At 40.2% G+C, this 21,619-nt stretch overlaps 1 protein-coding gene across 1 annotated transcript in view; it reads left to right on the forward strand.

Annotated features, from left to right (window-relative positions):
- pitpnm3 (PITPNM family member 3) overlaps positions 1 to 21,619 on the forward strand; it is a 115,440-nt gene that overhangs the window by 67,026 nt on the left and 26,795 nt on the right. Inside the window, exons 4-6 of the mRNA XM_030744689.1 lie at positions 1,377 to 1,447; positions 1,596 to 1,816; positions 19,736 to 19,925. Coding sequence (XP_030600549.1) covers positions 1,377 to 1,447; positions 1,596 to 1,816; positions 19,736 to 19,925 — 482 coding nt within the window. The remainder of the gene's footprint in view (positions 1 to 1,376; positions 1,448 to 1,595; positions 1,817 to 19,735; positions 19,926 to 21,619) is intronic.

Below are 21,619 nucleotides of genomic sequence, written 5' to 3' on the forward strand. Positions count from 1 at the left end.
AGGCTGTAACTGCTGACTGCTTCCTACTGTGATATGTTGGATACAAATATTAGCTACTTTGGTCACTCCCTTGCCACAAGGTCACTGGATGCCCAGTGTCTCTGACTGGACTTGAATCAGCAACTGGTGTCAATAATGGCTTTATAACAAAGACTTACTTGTGTTAGAAATCAAATTTTTTTTTTTTTTTTGCCCACAGCGGCTTTTATTGATAGTACAGGGAGACAGGAAACGGGGAGAAGATACAGGGGAAGACACGCGAGCAAGCTGGCGACAGGCCGGGACTCAAACCCACGCTGCCCGCACCGCAACACGCCATTTATATGTGGTCGCCTGCTCCACCACTGAGCTACCAGGCAAATTTTTTTTAGAGTATTTAAGTGGCTGCAACAAAACGTTCAACACAGTAATGAATAATCCACAAGCAGATACAACCATCTTCTTGTCAAGCAGTTGAGTTTTTCTATTTGCTATCAAATTCCACAGTATTTTGCTTCCCAGCAGTGTTTACGCACTCAAATTCTTCACAAGATTTTGGGAAAAAACTTTGCTACCTGACTTTCCTATTTCAGAAAAAAAAAAAAAACAACAACCTTCCTCCATTGATTTCCTGTTACTTTGTGACCGAAATAGTGCAGTATGCTGAGTCCCCTGTGGGTGCTGATCTGTTCTAGACAAGCAGTTAGTTTGGAGGCAGGCTGTGGGCTGGGAGCAGGAGTAGAAGGAAGCCGACGGTGCGTGAGTCTGTGAGAGCCTCCCATGACAGTCGGTCCCTGACGAGGGGGCCAAATAAACAGCGAGCAAAGCGCAGAGCCATGCCTTAAGCCCAGAGAGAGAAAATAGAGAGATAGGAGAGAGCTCAGGAATAGGATGACACAGCATGCAGAGGCTTCCGGAGAGGGTAATGAGTTTGGCCAGGTTCCAAAGAAATGCTGCACCTCCAAAAGAGAGGGAGAGATGCTGGGGGATAAAAAAAAAAAAAAAATCCCCATCCCTTCATCTTTTTCCTGCATCAGAGAAGCCAACATCTTATAACACGTGATGCTATGCTACGTTATTCATGCTGCCACAGAAAAACTACTGTTTGCTGTGCGTACTGATTTCTGAATCTCATGCTTGTTTTAGTTGAGCCTCGGGGCACATTGAACCACTGCACAGTTTGAAGTCGAAATAGAGAGAGATGAAGAGGCTTTAGTAATGTTGACCATATTCACTAATCAATATCCATTTATGCTTCTGTTATTAGTGTCTGGCTGAAGTGTCTCCTGCAGTGACCCTTCCTTTTCCTTTTCCTTTTCCCTTTCTCTGTCTCTATTCTTCCCTCCTTTCTCCCTTGCTGTTACTTCCTGCCCCTATCCTTTACTCATCTAATACAGAGGGTCTGTACCAGCTGGGAGGTCCACACTGTGCCCCTCAGAGCAGCATCGAAGGAGTGGAAGACATAGAGGTAGGACCATTATAAAGCACCCTCTGTTCACTAGTAGCCAAGAACACAGAGACGTACTCATTCCTTTCAAGAAATGTTGCCCTTATTTTTTTTTCCGTCTCCCTTTGAGTCCTTACCTTAATATGTCTCTTTTTCAAACCCCTTGCAGAGAAAATGTAAGACCCATGTGCTTCTACTGGTGGTGCACGGAGGAAACATCTTGGACACAGCAGGCGGAGATCCCAGCACAAAAGCTGGTGATGTGGCCACCTTGGCCTCGGTGCTTGAAAAGGTTACACGGGTGCATTTCCAAGCTGCTGCCGAACATGTGATGATCAAGCTGGTGCCGTGTCCTGCTGTATGTGCCGAAGCCTTCTCTCTGGTGTCTAAGTAAGTGCTGTTGCTAAACCACGGGAGTTGCACTACCCTCATTTACTCTTGACATTTTAAAGTGTTGCGTATCTGGATGAAATCCAAGTGGTTTAATTCAGTTTCATTCACAAAGACGACAGATTAATGGAAAACATGATTAAATAACTGGAGGATGGCACAGAGTTTCATTACATAGTTCGATAAGTATGAAACTGCTGAATGTGAATCGTGCTGTGGCCTTCACTGCTTCTAAATCTGCAGTAAAGACCTGTGGAAAAAAAAAAAAAGACCAAAATGTTAGATGAAGTCAAGCATCAAATGTGGAGATATCTTTGGAAAGAGTTACTTGTTTGTCCATGCAGTGAATTTCACAATTCAATGAAAATAAAAGCTGTCCTACAAGCTCCTCGTGACCCTGCTAAGGCACTTTTAAGAACTCCTTGGGCTATTCCTTTCAGTGAACCACAATCTTTCAGTTACAAGTGTTAGTTTTGGAGGGAAATAAATTATGTGGGAGCACAGCCTTTCACACCTTAAATGGGATAATGTGCCTTCTGGTGCTTGGATGGGAGGACAGCATGAACGAGCGGCCTCAGGCAGCTCTGATAAGCAGCTCAGTGTTTATCTAAAATGTTATGGGGTTAAGTAGAACGGGCGAACTGTGAAAAAGTGACACCTGAATTTATAATCACATATTTTGTTGCTTCTGTTGCTGCAGACAAATCAGTGGCCACTCTGTAAAATGTTCCAGTGTAAATCAGTACATTAGGACAGCATTTTATTGAATGAGTCGGAACACAACCTTGTATATTTAAAAGTAAAATGAGTATACATAGTAGTGGCAGATAAATCAGCCGATCTGGTTTTGTCTTCTTGCTTTAATTAAAAGTCTAGGACAAGAGCTCCCTGAACTCTCCTGAACAGCTGAAGGAAACATATGATTGTGTTATACTGTTTACCCTCTGTAAAGTGGACCTATTATCCTCATTTATAACTCCATACTTTTTTTAGCCTGTGCTAGAGTAGCTTTGTATGACTCATACAAAGCTACTTTAGCCTGTGCTAGTGTAGCTTTGTATGATTCATACAAAGCCCTCGCATTTGTCATCTATCTGAATGAAGTTGTTTTAGTTCCTCTTCCTTTAAGCCTCCCTTTAAACCAACTTCTTTATGATTGGCTGCCTGTTGCAAACAGAAGGCCTGAGATGATCATGTTAGGGATATCCCCTTTCTTTGGGATTGTACAAATCTTCATCTTCTTTTTCTTTCGGCTGCTCCCTTTAGGGGTCGCCACAGCAGTCTTCCTCTTTTCCTCCTCCCTGGCAGCTCCATATTCAACATCCTTTGCTCGATATATTCACTGTCCTTCGTCCGCACGTGTCCAAACCATCTCAGCCGTGCCTTTCTAACTGTCTCCAAACCACTCAACCTGCGCTGTCCCTCTGATGTACTCATTCCTGGTCACTCCCAATGAAAATATTAGCATCTTCAACTCTGCCACCTGTGGTTCAACCCTTTGGCATCATACAAATCCAAGATGACAGAAGATAAGAAAAAGCGTAATAGGTCTACTTTAATAATTTATTTCCCCAAAACTCCAGGAAGTAACTGAAAGCAATCAGTGACATGCTGTGACCACGACCAGTTCTCTGATATGACTAAGTTGAAGAAACAATTAAAGGCAATAAGCTACATAATGTTTTCATTATTTTATGTAACTTGTGTCAATTAATATTGAGCAATATGCCCCACTTGGTAAATAGCTTACTCTCACAACCTGCTCAAATTTACACAAAAGAGTTAAGAGTCTTGGAGAGAGTTAGGAGCCTGTGATTTCACTTGTCAGCTGATGAATAAGTCAGTGATTACGAGGCATGAAGGTGAGGAGTTTCATGCTGTCACATTGTAATTTGTTACCCGTAGTAAGCTACATTTCATCTCAGCTCTTTTGACAAGAATAACAAAGAAAAAGAAAAGCCAAGTGGCAAATGAAGTAATTGTCCTCTTTCTGTAGCTTTTTTATCTGAATTTCTTACTGTTTTGATTGACAGCTTCAATTGCAATGAAGGAGCAATGAATTCTTCATTGTTTAAGAAGCCACTTGAAGTATGTGCATGTCTGCAGCAATTAGAGGAGTGCAAAAATGCTTGGTGAGCTCAGGCGGTGAGGGTCAGCTGAAAAATTGCAGTTAACAAGATGCACCCGAGAGTGCAAATCTCCACTGAGGCAGCTCACTCTCTGAGTAGTATTTATTTTAAAGGGAATAGTACTGTATTTTGTATATATTCATTTTAGCTTCTTTGTTCTTTTTAAATATACTTTAAGAAGAAGAAGAAGATTATTGATCCCAGAGGGAAATTCATATGTCTGTCAAAGCTCATCTGCTATTTGTATGAGAATTGAAAAGCCTGATGGCTGTGGGTATGAATGACTTTCTATATCTCTCATTTTACAATGGAGTACTGATGCTTCTTTGCTACATAAAGATGCTGTTCAAGATGGCTTCTGATGTCTTCATTGTGCATTTTTTTAAAGATATTTTTTTGGCCTTTATTAGGTAGTGCACAGTGAATAGAGGAAAGTAGGGAGAGAGAAACAGAGGAAGACATGCAGGAAAGGGCCACAGTTTGGACGTGAACCTGGGCCGCCCGCACCACAAGCGTGTGGCATACGTGTACATGGTTGTGGTGAGACAGCCGCTCTGTGAGCTTATTTGGCAGTGGCGTACAGCACATCAAGGCTTTTATTTTTTTCTGGTAGGACAGTCAACAAGTTGTGTGAATCCAGTCAGGTGGGAGGGGAGAGAAACATGATTGAAGTCTCCTGAAATTATGAAGAGTGCCTCTGGATGTTTGGTCTGTATCCTAGCAACAGTTGAATCAAACTTCACTTGTTGCCTTGGGTTGAACATACACAAGCATTGCTGCAATATGACTCAATTCTCTTGGTACATAATATGGTCGCATACCAACTATCAATAATTCAATATTGGGACAGCACATATTCTCCTTGACAGTGGTATGTGCAGGATTACACCATCTAAAATATAAAGCCAGACCCCCACTTTTTTTCTTGCCACTAGCTTTAAGCATCTCTGTGGTGTACTCTCTGAGTCTTCACCAATATCTCCAGCTCCACTTTTGTTGGGCAGAGAGTTGACATTTCCCTTGATTACTGTTGGCAGAAAAGGCTTATATCTCCACTTCCGAGCCTTTACCTTTGCACCAGCACGGCAACCACGAGAGCACCTTTTTATCTCAGCTGGAAAAGTGTGGTATCTTCCAGATTTGTTCCATTTCAATGAAAAAAGCTCTTCAGTTGAGTAAACTCTTCTCCCCATAGAAGTATCCATCAGTACTTGAAAAAAACAAACAAAAAAATTGATAAAAATACAAAAAAAATAAATTAAAAAGTTTGAGGAAAGAGCAGAGCTACCAGACTTTGCTGCTCCCAGTTGAAGAGCATGCTCTAGGAAGTAAAAACAAGTGCAGAGTGCAGGGCTTTTGTTATTTGCTGTGTTTAAGTCCATGACATAATTTCCTATAATTACTATAATTATTTTTTTTTTTTATTTATGTGGATTCATTCGTTCTCTTGACAATACTTTCTTTAATTATATTGGGGTCAACTTGAACTTAAGGCAGAAGGGAAATATAAAATTGAAGTCAGAGGTCAAAGGTGACATGATATTTTTAATTTTTATACGGTACTCTCTTGTTGACAATGCACGTCACACTGGTATGAATCATAGTTTCTAAGCTATAAGGTTTTTGGTCAATTTTTGACCAATAAATCATTAAGCTGGCCTTGCAAACCTTGGCAGGTGTGAGCCAAATTTTAATGGATTGTTAACATGGCCCCATTCTGCACCCGTACAAAGTTTTATCAAAAGTCATTCGAAACTTTTTGATCGATTGTGTTTACAGATAGAATAGCACAGACACACAAACACACACACACGCACACACAAATGCTACTAGAAACATAACCTCCTCGGTGGAGGTAACAAAGACCCATAAACGGTGCAGAGTTAATTAGTTGGCTCAGGGCATTTCTGAACCCTCACAAGCACATGGAAAATGAAACCCCTCACCTTTATAAATGCTGCTTTTAATTGTTAAATCTCCCCTTTAATAGCAGAGGTGGCTTCTTAGTGGACAAAATTAATGCTTAAATGACATTATAAAGTTTACACTAAGGCCTCTCCAAGCAATGCGTGTAATGATCTGTTTGGTTAATTAGCTGCTGTTACTTTGTATTCAGGTTTCATTTGCTCTGCCAGTTTTAAAGAGGAGAGTTAATTGTGGGTGTTGGTTCAGTAATGAACAGAAGACAGCAGGTTAGTCTTCCCTTATGATGTATTGTACAATGCTATCCCCATTAACAATCCCAGGACTTAATCCTTGCAAAAGAAAGTGATGCAAAGCTTCTGGATGATGTTTTTGAGACACAGGAGGCAAAAACATGTCTGTTTTCTCTTTCCTTTGTCTGAACTGCTGTGTCTTCGGACTGCTGCTTAAGCGTAACTAATGATTTCATTTCACATTTAATGTCACATGTCCCAGTGGTCAACAGTTCTGCCTATGACAGTGCCACTTGGTTTTCACGGCTCTCCAGCTCTATGTCGAGGATATTCCTTGTTTCAGTTGCCACTAATCACTGTGTCTGAGAGAATGCAGTCGAGTTGAGGCTTCTGTCTGGCCTCGTGATTGATGTTAGCAGGAGAGAGGTACTGACTGGAAGCAAGACAAGTGTAAAGAGATTTGAGTTGTGTAGCTTCTCAGCAGCTTGACGTCCGGCTTTGCTTTCGCCACATGCCGAGATAAAATATTCACGACAGCAGTTTCCCATTGCGGTTCAGCAAAACTGAGTTATTGCTGCGCTTCTTGATTCTCTGTAATTGAATGCATGCGGACACACAGACATGCATGAAATTTTGCTTAAAAAAGCCATTCGTGTCAAAGAGGACCAAAGCTGTTTTGCTGGGAAATAAAGAAATGATTAAATAAAATGAAGCGAGAGAGAGAAATGTACAAATGAACAACTTAAAGGAACATACCAACAAATTTAGAATTAGCGACATATCATAAATTTATTCCATATTATTTTATTGTTCCTTATCGCGATGGTCTTTGTTATGATCAATGATTTCAGTATTATGTTGACTGTTGTGTGTGGTTATTCTTCATTTCTCTTACAGTTCACTTTCTGTTTTATTGTGATGGTCAGTTTTTCATGTGGCTTTATGTGTTTTTTACTTCCCCCTTTTATGCCTTGTTCTTTTAAATCTTATATCCTTTTGATTTAAGGGATAACTCTTCTAATTGAAATCACTGGGCACTGTGCAAAGGGTTCTGAGGATTAAAACCCAGGTGGAGTGCAGGATTTATCCAGAGGAGAGCTTCATTATTACAAGCCGACCTGTACGATGTGCAGGAGAACACAAACCATTGTTTGCAGTCAGCCCACTTGCATTGTTATTGTGCCACATGCCTAAATGCTCGCATCACTTTTTTCCAAATGTATTTATCTTTTAAATAGCAAATGGCAACATTCAGGCATTGATCTAACACACTAACATGGATTCAGTCATAGCTGCATTTTCACAGATATTTTATGTTATCCGTTACAGATTCAGCAGAGAGAAGCTGCTCGCTGTGTGCGCACTGCTGAGAAAAAAGACAAGACAACTTAGTTCAGTTCATTTCTGCTCTGTACCATGAAAATCCCAGTTTTATTGAGGAGCAATGAGTCGGGGCTCGCCTCTAAACACTCAGCATCAGGACTGAGTGAAGAATTTTAGGACAGAGTGTTTTGGCACTGCGCTCACAGCTTAGAGCCTTTCACACAAAGTTCCAATTACGCACCCGTTCTGATAACATCTCCCCCTCCACAGACTTTGCCACAGACTTTGTAATTCACATTTGGGCGACTCATTTAAATATTCTCCTCCTGAAAGAGAAACTCTTACAAATATGTATGCCCTAAGGCCAGCCGCAAAAATACTCCCATTCACAACTTCCAGTCACAAAGCTGAGATGGACCTGAAATGTATATATATACTAAGCTTCCTCTTTGAACAGGAAGTTGTATTTTGTTACATGGTTGTTACATACTTTTGTGAGAAAAAAGATGTGCTCAGATGTGAACACTGGGATTACTTTAAAGCATAACACAACAAAAACAACATGACTTAACAAAGTATAAAATACTATTGAGCATAATGACGCATAAGGTGCAGCAAAGCCAAAATGTAATGTCCCCATATGTGGACGCAGAGTCTCAGGAGGTTAAAATTCCAACTTATTTATTACATGCTATTCTGCTTTCAGTGACCTGCAGAACATGAAGTAGGATGAGCATTATGTAGTTCATCTTCTGCATATTGTAGTTTCAACACGGCATCACATTGTTAAGGAGACTTTTAGTAAGGTCATTCAGATTCTCAGGTGTTATCTTTTTATAAGCCCTTATGAGTTCTCCTAACCTCTTTTCCTTGACATCAATGACATTAAGGTCAAGGAAAAGAGGCTAGGCAAAGGAGATAGGAGGGGACTTTTGGAATGCACCCTGCTGCTAAATGCTCCAGGGAGACTGGCCAGGGGCTCTCAGTTTCAGTAATTAATGCCGCCCACCAGGAACCTGCAAGACAACACAGATGGGCAAACAGAGGAGAACACACAGCAGGCCCTGAGCCCTGTACTACAAAGTGAGTTTGGCATACCCCGAGTATCTTAACGTTATCTGGATTCACTCACCCTAACACTGGACACTGGGATAAGCAGTCACACAAAGGTGGTTATCAAGTTGCTCAGTTAACCCAGGCTTTCCCCTGTGTGTTCCCATCAATGGGGGGGGGTGTTCGTATCATCTGGCCAATCTAAAAGGGGCGTTTTTTTTTTGTTTTTTTTTCCACAGGAAATGATCCCTCGGAGTGCCACACTCCGCTCAAAGACATTATCAGATGATGATTAAATTGTGATCAAAAATCTCAGAGGATAATAAAAATATAACAACAAAATACAATACTGTTGCAAAAAGTATCATTAAAATTAATTAAAAAGGAAAATTAATGGTGCAGAAAATCGTTAATCTGGTGATTCAGTGCACAGAGCAGTAAAATAAACATTTTAGTTCAAGTTAATTATTTTAGCGCTGAGTGCGTTCTCAGTGCTGCTGTTTATTTCTAAGGTGATGGAGTTATGAAACTTTAAACTGGATTAATTTAAATACTAAAGGTTACTGTCCCATACCCTAATAAAAGCGATGTGGACATTACTTTAGTTTGTCAGCAGGTCAGTGAAATGAATTTGAGTTCTTGGTAGGTTCAATTCTAGCAGTATAAACGAAACTTCTCAGCAGATCAGAATCAAATAAAACAACATTTTATACATTTTTTAAATCACCAAATTAATACACAATGCGATGCACGTCATTCAGTGGTTTTAGTAAGGTACAGCTAAACAAGCTGAACATACAAAATATCACACTTACAGCATGCTGTAAGTAAAAGAATCAGTAAAAATGTGACATTTCCAGATGATTTTAAGACGAAACTCAGAACATAACCTGCTACAGGTTCAGGTTTTATTCTCTCAGCTGCAGACTCTGTGCTGTTTAAGGTTTGAGAATAAAGATTAAATATAATAACTGAATTCAAACATAGGCAACCCAGCCCTGGACAAACAGAAGAAAATGGATGGATGGATGGATGGATGGATGGAATAATAAAAAAACATACATTTTTTTCCCACCATTTTAGTGGTGAAAACTTTAATGACACAACATATCTGCTATCAAATCCATGTAAAATTACAGACAGTAATGATTGTAATTTTACACTCAATGGCTCATATTTTAGATATGTATTTACAGTATCAAACTAGAATTTACCAGTTTTATCTTTAAAATAAAAGTAATATTTGTGAAATTATGTTAAACCTGTGACTGTATTTTTAGAGTCCTTTTGTATGGAAAAAAAAAAGTTCTTCACATTATTTTACATTAGACATGTTAATTCACAGTCTGTTTTTTTTGTCATTTTATTGATATTTCACATATTAAAAAAAACAGGAAATTTTTGTAAAATTTATAGAAAAAATTCTGTTAAATCGCAGATTTTAAAATTGCTGTAGTGTTGTTTGCTGCCAATAGAAAAACATAAATCTAGGAGTAAAGTTTTGCCTGAGAATCTATATTTATTCCTGATGTTCATCAGGGAAAGACTTTAGATGCTATTGAAAAACTTAAGACCCTCCTTCTCTTCATGCACAGATGTGTATGAGATCTTTTAGGAATGGTGATGCCATTTTCTGGAGACTTGATTGGTCATTAGGCTGTCATTTCATATCTATTGATCTCTAATGTAGATGCAAACATAACCTGCTCTGGAGCAGGTTATGTTTGCAGCATAAGTTCCTATAGCGGTGTACCCCATAAAAAAGTGGACCACCTTCTTAGTTCCAAAAAGATAGGAGGTCCATAACCCTGATAGCAGTCTTGATGTTGTTAACGTGGATTTTCTTTTTACCACAAATGCAACTTAGGGTATATTCTCATTGCTTTGAGTAATTATATTCTCAAGGTACAGGTTGGCTTTACAAAGAGTTCTATCAAAATGCATCTGCAAATATGAACTCATTATTTTTTTAATCCTTTCCATGGTTTAAAGCCAGCCAGTAAATCTTTTAAATATTTGTGCAAAAGTTGTTGGCAAATATTCTTCTAATCCATCACACAGTATCAGGGAGGCTGCTAATTATCCCAAAGCTTTTCTGCAGCCCTTGCAAACAACCACATGTAGTGTGGTTGTTCTGCAGCTAGTCACCAAGAACTACCTTCAGTGATCAGAAGCGTGAGGAGTCCCCTAACAAATAGTATGGTCTCCAGAGAGCTGAGAGGGGTATACTACAAAGCGAGTTCAACATATTTAGCTGGGTTTTCTTTTCATTAAGTCCCTTGAGATGACGGCTATCAAGACTGTGGTTATTATTATTCTTTGTTAACTCAGGCTTTCTGCTTCAGACACTGTGCACGCTCACATTAAAGGAAACATGAGACACATTATTTGACTCTTCTGCACAAAACAGAACAACTGAGCATCTGCTCCATTCAGACACATTATCCGAGGAACCGGTGATAGAGTTCTAAAGATATAGAAGTATAACAGTACAATGCGATGTTGATGCTGGAAACAAGACAAAGATAGTAATGCTGCCATAATTGATTGTATCACAAGTGCACCAACCAGTAAAATATATATATTAACTCCATCCATCCATCCATCCATCCATCCATCCTCTTCCGCTTATCTGGGCCGGGTCGTGGGGGCAGCAGCCTAAAAGGAGAAGCCCAGGCTTACCTCTCCCCAGCCACCTCCACCAGCTCATCTGGAAGGACCCCAGGGTGTTCCAAGGCCAGCCAAGAGATATAATCTCTCCAGCATGTCCTGGGTCTACCCCAGGGCCTCCTCCTGGTGGGACATGCCCAGAACACCTCACCCAAGAGGCGCCCAGGAGGCATCCTAGCCTCTTGATGTGGAGGAGCAGCAGTTCTAATCTGAGCCCCTCCTGAATGGCCACACTCCTCACCCTATCTCTAAGAGAGAACCCAGCCACCCTTCAGAGGAAACTCATTTCTGCCGCTTGAATTTGCGATCTTATTCTTTCGGTCACTACCCAAAGCTCGTGACCAGAGGTGAGGGTAGGAACGTAGATCGACCTCATCACTGCAGACGCAGCCTCAATCCGTCTGTCGATCTCCCGCTCCCTTCTCCCGTCACTCGTGAACAAGACTCTGAGATACTTGAAGTCCTCCACCTGGGGCAGGAACCTGGGACATGGAATATATTAACTCAAGTTAACATATTTATGTTCTGCTGTGTGCTCTCTGCGCTGCTGTTTAAGATTTAAACTGGAAGAATGCAAACATTAAAGATGCGTGTTGAGTTCCAACACTGTCTCACAGCCTAAAAAAGATGATATAAATATCTTTAGTTTGCTGCCAGATCAAAGTCATATTTATCCTATTGATCTAACAGGTATTCTTGGTGATAAATAGCCAATAAATAGACCTTTCTACTTTCTAATTTATGTTCTAGTAGCATCGGTATGAGAAGAGACTTGGCAGCAGATCAGAACCAAACATAAAATCATTTATACATTTTCTGCATCGCCAACTGAATACATGGAAATTCCTCTGACAATGCAAAGCACAGTAGGCGCTGCTGTAACTTAGCACCTGGGCTTCATTCGGTGGTGTTAGCAAGGTGCGACTTAACAAATTGCACATATAAATTCCTGTGTATCACACATGCTGTAAAGCTTACTGTAAATAAACTAATAATACCTCCCAATTTTAAACTGAAACTCTGAGCACAACCTGCTGTGGACTGGGTTATGTATTCAGTTACCATGGTGATCTAGCCAGGTGAGACTCTGAAAACTCAGCAGAGCTCACTAAGCCTGTCACGGGGAGAAAACACTGAGAATCTCCCTTTTTTCTCAGTACAGAACGTCTACATTCATATATTTGTATAGTGAGAAAAGATTAGCTCTACAGGTATGTTTTCTGTTTGGCAGTAGTATTACCTTTATTCATGCACCTTTCAATTTAGTCACTGTTAAACTGTTTTATAGGTGAACTTGATACATTTTTGACATAAACACATCAGTATGACTAAAACACATACTAAATGCATGTTATAGTTGAAAAAAACAACCTGTCAGTTCTTTATTGTGAACACTAGAAATGGAAACATACACCTGCAGCAGTTTTTCTGGTCCCCAATGAAAATATACAAAACTTACTTATGGCTCCAGGTCCTGAATATAATCTCACAATATGTGTGGTCAGTAGGGATTAATGCATGCCCACACACATGAAGGCACGGCACTCAGTCAACTGCACTTTTGTCACTTAACAGTGTTCTCTCTAATGATAGTGCTGAACTTGTGGGTGTGTGGAGTCTCATTTATTTGCATGCCAACATAAACATCTGAGGAACAGGCAGCCACATAGAAAAGGAATTTCTGCAGTATCGGTAATTTGTTCTCATTCTGGGTAACAGCTTGGCTGAAAATCACACCACGGAGCGGAGGTGGCAAAACCTCTTAGCGCCTCAAAGAGAAACTTTCACATAAACAAACAAACCTTGGACTCGATAGTTCCTTATAAGGTCCCCATAGAGAACGAACATGTTTTTCGGCTCCTGTTTTCTTGTTGTTATTAGCCCTGCTGTACTAATGAAGTGCTGACGAGGAACAGAGAGCGTCACGAAAACACATGCGTAATCCATAAACGCAGTTGGGGGAAAAAAAAAATACATCCCACACAGAACGAGTTGGGAAAGCTCTCTGAATGTGTATTACAGCGCCATAGCACACCCAATTAACTGCAACAATGAAAATGCTTCCAAATTGATTTCCTCTGCAGCCAGCTCACTGCCACTGTCTCAGTTTAAAGAGAAGCACTTCAGCTTTTAAAAATCTACATCTGAGCAGCAGGAGAGTAAAATATAATGCATTCAGTGTCACTGTACATCACCCGTGTTCAGGCCAAAAGAGGACAGCTGGAAGGATTTTGACTTGTCCGTCTCCACAGAGAATGACCTCTGTTTAGGAGGTAAGAGCTCATTATTCTAGCCATTGGTGGCTGGGGATATGCCAGTACTCTTTCTAGGTCCTCTCTCTAGTTAATAAGGCCCTGCAGAGTGCTGTTGCTGTTCATGTTAATTGCATAAACGCTATGCAGTGCTAAGCCAGGCATTAAGAAATTGTGAGGGCAATTAGGCAGGAAATCTGAGTGACTGCAGAGTTTTTCAGTTTGCCATTAAATGGCAAGAAGCGACGGGGTGGAAGGGCAGCATAACAAAGTCTGTCTCAAGGTTATGTTGCGTGAGATGAGGCCGGTTCGAGATTTAATTGGCCCACTCGTTTCATCCTTTCCCTGCTTTGCTCAGGGATTTCTTCATCATCACATTACTATGAAATGTTAGGGAAGACTAGCAGAGTATCGTAATTACCCTGCCTGTAGGTGGCACTGAGTAACTCTGACAGCGTTTCTAGAAAGAGGCACATAGCCAACGAAGAGTTCAAAGAAAAAGGATAACCTCACAGCTGATTTGAAGTTGACCCATTAAAAAAAAAATACTGCAGATAATGTGTTATGGGAGTCTTTAAAGTCATGCAATTTCATTAGATATAAAGACATATGTGCATTATGTAAATATACGCATATTCTCAGCTGCATTTTTTTAATGCGAGCGCAGAGATTTCAACGGGGTAAATGCTGCCGCTCGTCAGCACATGACTCATGAATTTAAATAATGGTGGCACAGCCGTCACAGCGACACGAGGCACGCTCTTCTGTCAGTCAGGGAGATGTTAATGTGTCTCTTTTGAGGAGCAAAAAGCCTCCCAAGTGGCACATTTGAATTATCCGCCATCTCATTGCTGTTTGATTGATGTCAGGTTTGTCATTCCTATAGCCTGTTATATTACATTAGGCTCTTAATTAAGAGTCTGAATCTACCACTGTACTGAACTGTAAAATCCAGACGATAAAGGACCATCTGTCAGTTATGCTCTCTCCAGTATTCGCCTGATATCACAACTCTATTTCATTGATCACCAGCATCAGAAAGGAAATCATAAAATTTTTACAGTTGTGATTTCGATGGTCTGGTGGAGATGCCTTTTCCAAAGCACGTGTTTGTCCAGAAAAAGACGTTAATAATTGCTTCACATTAATTAGTAGCACGACTGCTGCACCGAGAATAACCTGCAGCCTTCCAGGATGATTATATAAAATAGAGAACAGTTCAGTTCATGCACATACAGACACACACACAAACAAACAAATCCTATTTGTGCACTCTTTCAAATGTAAAACAGTGGCTGCTCCATGCTATTAATGCTAACAAGTGCTTGCATAATTATACAACACAAATAATGAGTGTCTCACCTGACATTTGGGGAGCAGTGCAGCAGGTGTTAAACCTCTGTTCCTGTCGTGTGACTTGTGAAACCTCTTCAGAGGTAGAGTTGTGTATAGAATATTAATCACAGTTTTTTTTTTTAATTTCTTAGAAAGCAAGTGTGTGTTTTGTGAGTATATGAGAGTAGCATCTGTTAACAAGACTTTAATAAGATCAGGGCCCTACAAAGCTCGGACCAAACCCGCAGCGGTACTTAGCTGGGATGTGGGGAATTCTTTTCTCTCAGCTCCAAAGCTTGATAAACAAGCAGCAGATAAACAGTTTATGCTGATTTAATATATGAGGTGGCCTGATGTTTTTTAGTTCTTCTTCTTTTGCCTTTTTTTTTTTTTTTGTGCACAATTGTCCATCCTAGAGCAACATGCTGACATCTCTGTGCTTCTGTTACCTGAACTGAATGTCTCACACAGCAGCTTCTATGGAGGGAGTGACACTGTTGTTATGCAGATAGCTGCACCATTCCAGCAACGCCGAATAAATTACAAAGGTTTTCTTGCTTTTTTTCTCTCTCTCTCTCTCTCTCTTTTTTAAAGAATCTGCATAAAAGAAGCTCAAGGTGTTGAGTCTGTCCCAGAAAGTTGCCCTGAGAGCAGAGTTCATACACTGCAGGGTGAACACTCACAGTTACACATCAGAGCCACATCTTTCAGCGGGACTGCTCATTAACAGCAGCTAGTACAGTGGAAAATCGCTCTTTGTAAAAACTACTGGAAACAGCAGTTTAACTGTGATCTAAAAAAATGTAACAGGTAAAACACGCAAGCAAATGTATAATCCATATTACATTTGTTAACTTGTGATCAGGGCAGGTAGTTGGTTTTCAACTTTGCCTGTCGATAGTGTGGACTGTTGAGCAAACTTGCAGGTTTTTTTTCTGTGTTTTTAGTATTTCAGAGAGCGAGGTTGCTCTGGTCAGTTGCTGAATATCACATCGAGTCTCTGAAAAGCAGGGCGATACATTGTTTAAGGTTTCATCGTCTATTCACTTTGCTGATTAAATCTTTTCAACTTTTCATGAAGAACAACTGCTCCTTTTACTGAAGTGCATTCATTTTATATTCTTTTAACTTCCACATCTAAATAAGAGGTTGACAGAGGATTGGCACTAAAAGCTCACGATAAAATCACAATAAAAGCTGCATGCATATTTTAAGTTAAGTGAAGCGCACAGTGCACCTTTTCTTGAGACTAAATTTAGACATGCACTTTTTTTGGCTTGGTTTAAATATTCTCAGATTGCCCCACTGTCCCTCAGAGAGGTAAATCTGCAGGCTTTGCTTGTGTAATACCTTGTGACACATGGCTCTGGGATTACATTTTTGTTAGTCTCACGCTCCCTTTTTTTTCTCACCTGTGCCCACTTGATATTTTGGCAACTTGCTGTGAGCTTGACTTGCCAAATAGGGAGAAGGGACTCAGTAGGGGGTATTTGAGCACAAATCAGGGGCACAGCTGCTGTTTTTCTTGTGAAACCCAGCTGCTCAAAGCTTCCAAAATTATAAATCCACAATTGTGTTATGTGCATTTTTATGTGGCTTTAGAAGCATAAATGAAGGGATTTTTGCAAAGCGCAAATCCATTTTACCAACTGCTTCTGTCAGTGAAAAGTTTGACAGTCTAATTTTCACCTTTTTTTGTCAAGCAGCGCAAGTGGACTTGATCATTTTTCAACAAATCATTGCTTTTGTGTTACTGTTTGCCATAATGTGACAATGGGAATTGTGGAGGAGGCTTCATCCACTGTAGATGTGAGAGGCTGACTGCTGAATGCTGTGTAGCTGGAAGCACAACAGTCACATGGATGGCTCTTGCTGCAGATACACTCACCAGTTACCCCTTCCTATTACTGGGTTTTACCTCCTTTTCCCTTCAGAGCAGCCATAATTCTTTGTCACATAGATTCAACAAGATGCTGGAAACATTCCTCAGAGATTTTGGTCCAGATTGACATGATAACATCAAGCACATCATGCTGAAGCTTTGTTGGCCGCACATCCCAAAGGTATATGATGGATTCAGATTTAGTGACTGTGGAGGCCATTTAAGTACAATGAACTTATTGTCATGTTGATTTGAGTTTTGTGACATGGTGCGATATTCTGCTGGACGTGACCACTGGAAGATGAGCACACCATCATCATAAAGGGATGGACATAGTCAGCAACAGTACTCAGGTAGGCTGTGGTTTTCTGCTGCTGTAGTTCATCTGCTTCAAGTTTCAACATGTTGTACTTTCAGAGATGCTTTCCGGCATAATTGGGTTTTAATGAGTGGTTATTTGAGTTACTGTTGCCTTCCTATCAGCTCAAGGCAGTCTGGCCTTTCTCCTCTGACCTCTGGCATCAACAGGGCAAATTTGTGTGCTGCTCACTGGATATTTTCTCTTTTTTCAGACCAGTCTTTGTATATCCTAGACATGTTGTGAAAATCCCAGAAAGTCATCAGTCAAAGTCAAGCCAAAGGTCAAGATCATGTAATTATTAAGTCTTTGTTTTTCATGAGGTAACAAACAGGGTTAATGCAGTGTGATGGGCGTGCTTTTATGCTGATTTGTGTTAATAATCAGTTCAACAGGTGTACCTAATGAAGTGTCCAGTGAGTGTATATTTCATTGCTCTAAAAAACGATGGCTGCTACAACATTTGGTAGTGTGGAATTAGAAATTAAAAAAGAAAAACAAACAAAAAAACCAAAACAGGGATGATGATGTTGCAACTAGATAATTTTCTGAGAAGATTTTTAATGTTTCATTTGGATGATTAAGCTTTTAGTCTGAAATGGGAATATAATGCAAAATATGCACAGCAATATAGTCAAATTAGGTCATCAAGTAAATGTTTAGACAAATGAAATAACAGTGGCTTATAAGTTGCTTGGGGTCTGACTGTGGAAATGCAGTAATTTCCTACAGACTGTACACAGACTCGTTTTTCTTTTCCTTGGATAATTAAACTACAGTGTTTGGCTCTAATTAAACAAAGCTGACAAACTCCCAGAGACAGTTGAAGCTTCTTTAATGACCTACAAATTCCTATTAGCAAAATAAGAAGAGCAGCAAAAGATCAATTTACTCTCTGGTGGACTGGCATTTATGTAGCACTGTACATTAGACCATTGCAATCTGAATTCACCCAGTACAAATTACCATACATGTATCCAGCCATGCATGCTCACTTGAAGTTGGTGTTCTATATTTGATTCATTGTCAAAAAAATTCCATAATAAGGCAAGACCAGCAATGAGTTAAGTAGTTAGCAACTTCGGCGTATGTATTTAAAGCCTGGTTTGAGCCTTGGTTTGAAACCAGGGATGGTCAGGGATTCAGCGGACAGATCCGTAGTGGTTTCTTCTGGAAGGGCATCTGGCATAAAAATCTGCCAAATTGAATATGCAGATCCGTCAGCTGTGGCAGCGCCTTGTGAATAAGGGAGCAGCTAAAAGAAGCATGTAAGCCCTTTCTCCTAAATTTGTTGAGACACAGGGCTTAATTATAAAAATGTTATTATCCAACACTCTCCTTTAAAATTTCCTAATGACATTATGGGAGGGCAAAGCTAAACATACAGGACCAGCAGGCATTTAACAGTGTGCAAAATCTGTACTGACTGGATTGAAAAGTGATACAATTATAATTGATGATAACTGATGAGAGAGATTGCATGCCCCCCAAAGTGTTGTTTTAGATATTTTTGTGCCAATGCTACGTGAAACCTAAAAAAGAAAGCTTAAACTTCTGTTTTTGCCAACATACAGTATTTCAGCCTTGGTGTGGCATTGCTGGTTCTCTCTGTAATCAGAGCAACTGATGGATGGTGACAGGGTTGCAGCTCAAGGAGAGAGTGCATGGCAGTGCCATCTTTTACTGTTTCCCCACATTGTCACATGAAGTGCTCTAGCTGATCCTGTGTGTGCACTGACACACACACACACACACACACACACACACACACACACACACACACACACACACACACACACACACACACACACACACACAATCAGTAAAAATGCAGACTCTGCTCTCATTGCTGTAACTGCTTGTTTACATAATTTTTATTTCTAGAGATAACATATTTCTTCCTCTCACCTTGCCTACACACACACACACACACACACACACACACACACACACACACACACACACACACACACACACACACACACACACACACACACACACACACACACACACATTTATGCTACACCAGCTTTGTGGAAAAACCTGGGCTAAAATCAGATATCATGCACCATGACTGGGTGTGGAATAGTCACATAACAGAAGAGGAACATTTCTTGCTGAGGCTTTGAGTTTAGGCATCGTCAACTTCTTACTTTTTTTAATCATTATTGTTCATTTAGTCTGACATGGCTGTGCATCAATAAGGTTTGTGCTCATGCAGAAATAATCGTTTCAGAGATGCGTGAATAGTACAGATAATAAATGTATCTGTAGTGAATAGATACAGATACATTTATTTTGGAACAAGGAGATGAGATGAACACGCTTGTTATGGGAGGCATTTTCATCCAATTCTGAAGCCCTAACCCTACAAAGTATATAAATTATTCATATAAAGTACAGTCTCCTTCAGCTACACTCCAGATAAGGCAAAACCGAGATGTCTCTGAACTATCAAAAAGCAGCTAGGCTGTCCTCCAGGTCCATCATGAAGCAAAACCAAACAGTACCAGACAGAAGACAGGTCACTGAGCTCCAAAAGGCTTTATCACCCTAAACATTGAGGTCTCAGCAAATATAGAGGCTCTCTACAAAAAAAAAAAAGAAAAAAGTTACACTGGTGTTTTTCAAAGTGGTAAGACAACACTTAACAAAAACCTTTTAAGAAATAAAATAATGATGAAATCTGCCTTCTTCTTTTTCATCCATCTATCCCTCTTTAAACTCTTCCTTCCTCTCTACCTATCATCACCCCCTCCAGTCTCAACCCGTACAGCTATGATGAGAGCTGTGTGTCCAGCAGCGTAGACCACTTGCCTCTTGCTGCCCTTCCCCTCCTCGCCATTGTCTCTCCACGCTACCAGGATGCTGTGGCAACTGTGATTGACCGGGCCAACCAAGTCTATCGCAGCTTCCTGCAGTCAGAAGATGGTCAGGGGTTCAGCGGACAGGTCTGTACTGCCTTCTTCTGTTTAGAAAGGCGATGAGAGGCAAAGGGGGCCTGCTACACTCTCATCTCTCATGATTTAATAATAGACTTTTGGCCCTTTAATAGAAGTCAATGAAGCAAAGATTGCTTTTGAGTGGGCTTTGTAATGTGTGGAAACTGTGGGAGCTCAGACCCTCAGTGAGTGCCGGATCTCTAATGTTTATTGGACCACATTTCCTGCTCTTAGTTGTGCATAACAACTACAAGGCTCTTGGTAATGGGCTGTATCTCATAATGAGGAAATCTGTGAGAAGGCTATTCACAGTGGACCTGAATTTACACATTTGGTTTGGGCTCAAAACATGTGAACTACTTTAAATGAGGTTACAGTTCAAGTCATCAAGCACTGTACAGTTTATCTGCTGTATTGCCTGCTTAAACTAAAAACTCTCAAATTTCCCAGGACTCGATGGTGCATGTAAATAGTAAATGCCCACTGGTCACTACCATCTAGATTACCAGTCAGTATCAACAAAGCAATGCAAGGCCCAAAGTTACATCAGTGTCTGCTAATCTTTGATTCTTGTGTGTGTCCATACTGTCTGCTGCAAGAGGTTGTCGATTTTAAAATTTTAATAATTCCTTCTGCTTTAATTTCCATAACTTGCCTGGCGTTCATTCTTTCTCTTCCCCAATATTTTCCCTACTTGTAATTACTATTATTACTAATCTACTATTAGTGTAATTAGCAAGTTCCAACACTTTATATTTTTACAAGCATACAGCCTGGCGAGAATGGAAACATGGCTTGGCACTTGAAAACATGAGTTCAGTTTCATTCTTGCAATTGTCAGTAGGTATGAGAATGCAGTGTGTTTAAACTGCAAAAGGCACACAGAAAAGCATTGATTAAACAGATGCATTCAGTGATGGCAGAATGAAAGTGCAAGGATATCTGTGTAACAAGCATTACTGCGTGATGTTCAGCCAGCTGCTCTCCTGGTAGTCACAGATTTGCCTAAACAGCAGTTTATTAACCAGAAAAAAACACGAGGTGCTCGAGTAATCATCTATGATGTAGAAAAACAATAATAATAATAATGATTTGACCAAATGCAGGACTCTGGAGGCAGCCTGATTAACAGAAGGTGAACCATTTATTGGCTGATGAAAATCAAAAAATACAAGACCAAGGGACTAACAGAAATCCAAACTGTGTCCAAAGGTAGCGAAACAGAATCCAAAACATACTGAGAAACACAAGAAGACAAACTAGTGAGGTATAAAGTGCAGGGAACCACAGAGGGATGCAAACAGACACTAAGACAACAACAACTGAAGGGAAGGACAGGTCTATATATACACACACGAGGTAATTGGGGAACAGGAAGCAGGAGGACAACAAGACACAGCTGAGCTTAATTTAGACAGTGAAACGAGTGAGGTAGTAAACACAAAACAAGACACAACTAACAAGACGCAACAAGCCAGCAAAGTAAAGTAAGAGATGAATCACTACCATAACTTAACAGAAGGGGAAAATGCAGGAGGATAAATGGAGAAAAACACTAAGGAATCTAATGAACTCAAATGCAAATTGTAACTAAAATTAAAACATACAGTACCAGTCAAACGTTTGGACACACTGTAAGAGAAACTAAATGCATGAAAAATAAAACCTAAACAATAAACACCAAGAACCAAGAGCCATGAAGA

Source organism: Archocentrus centrarchus, chromosome 13 (genome assembly GCF_007364275.1).
Source record: "Archocentrus centrarchus isolate MPI-CPG fArcCen1 chromosome 13, fArcCen1, whole genome shotgun sequence".
In the NCBI taxonomy this organism is placed as follows: Eukaryota; Metazoa; Chordata; class Actinopteri; order Cichliformes; family Cichlidae; genus Archocentrus; species Archocentrus centrarchus.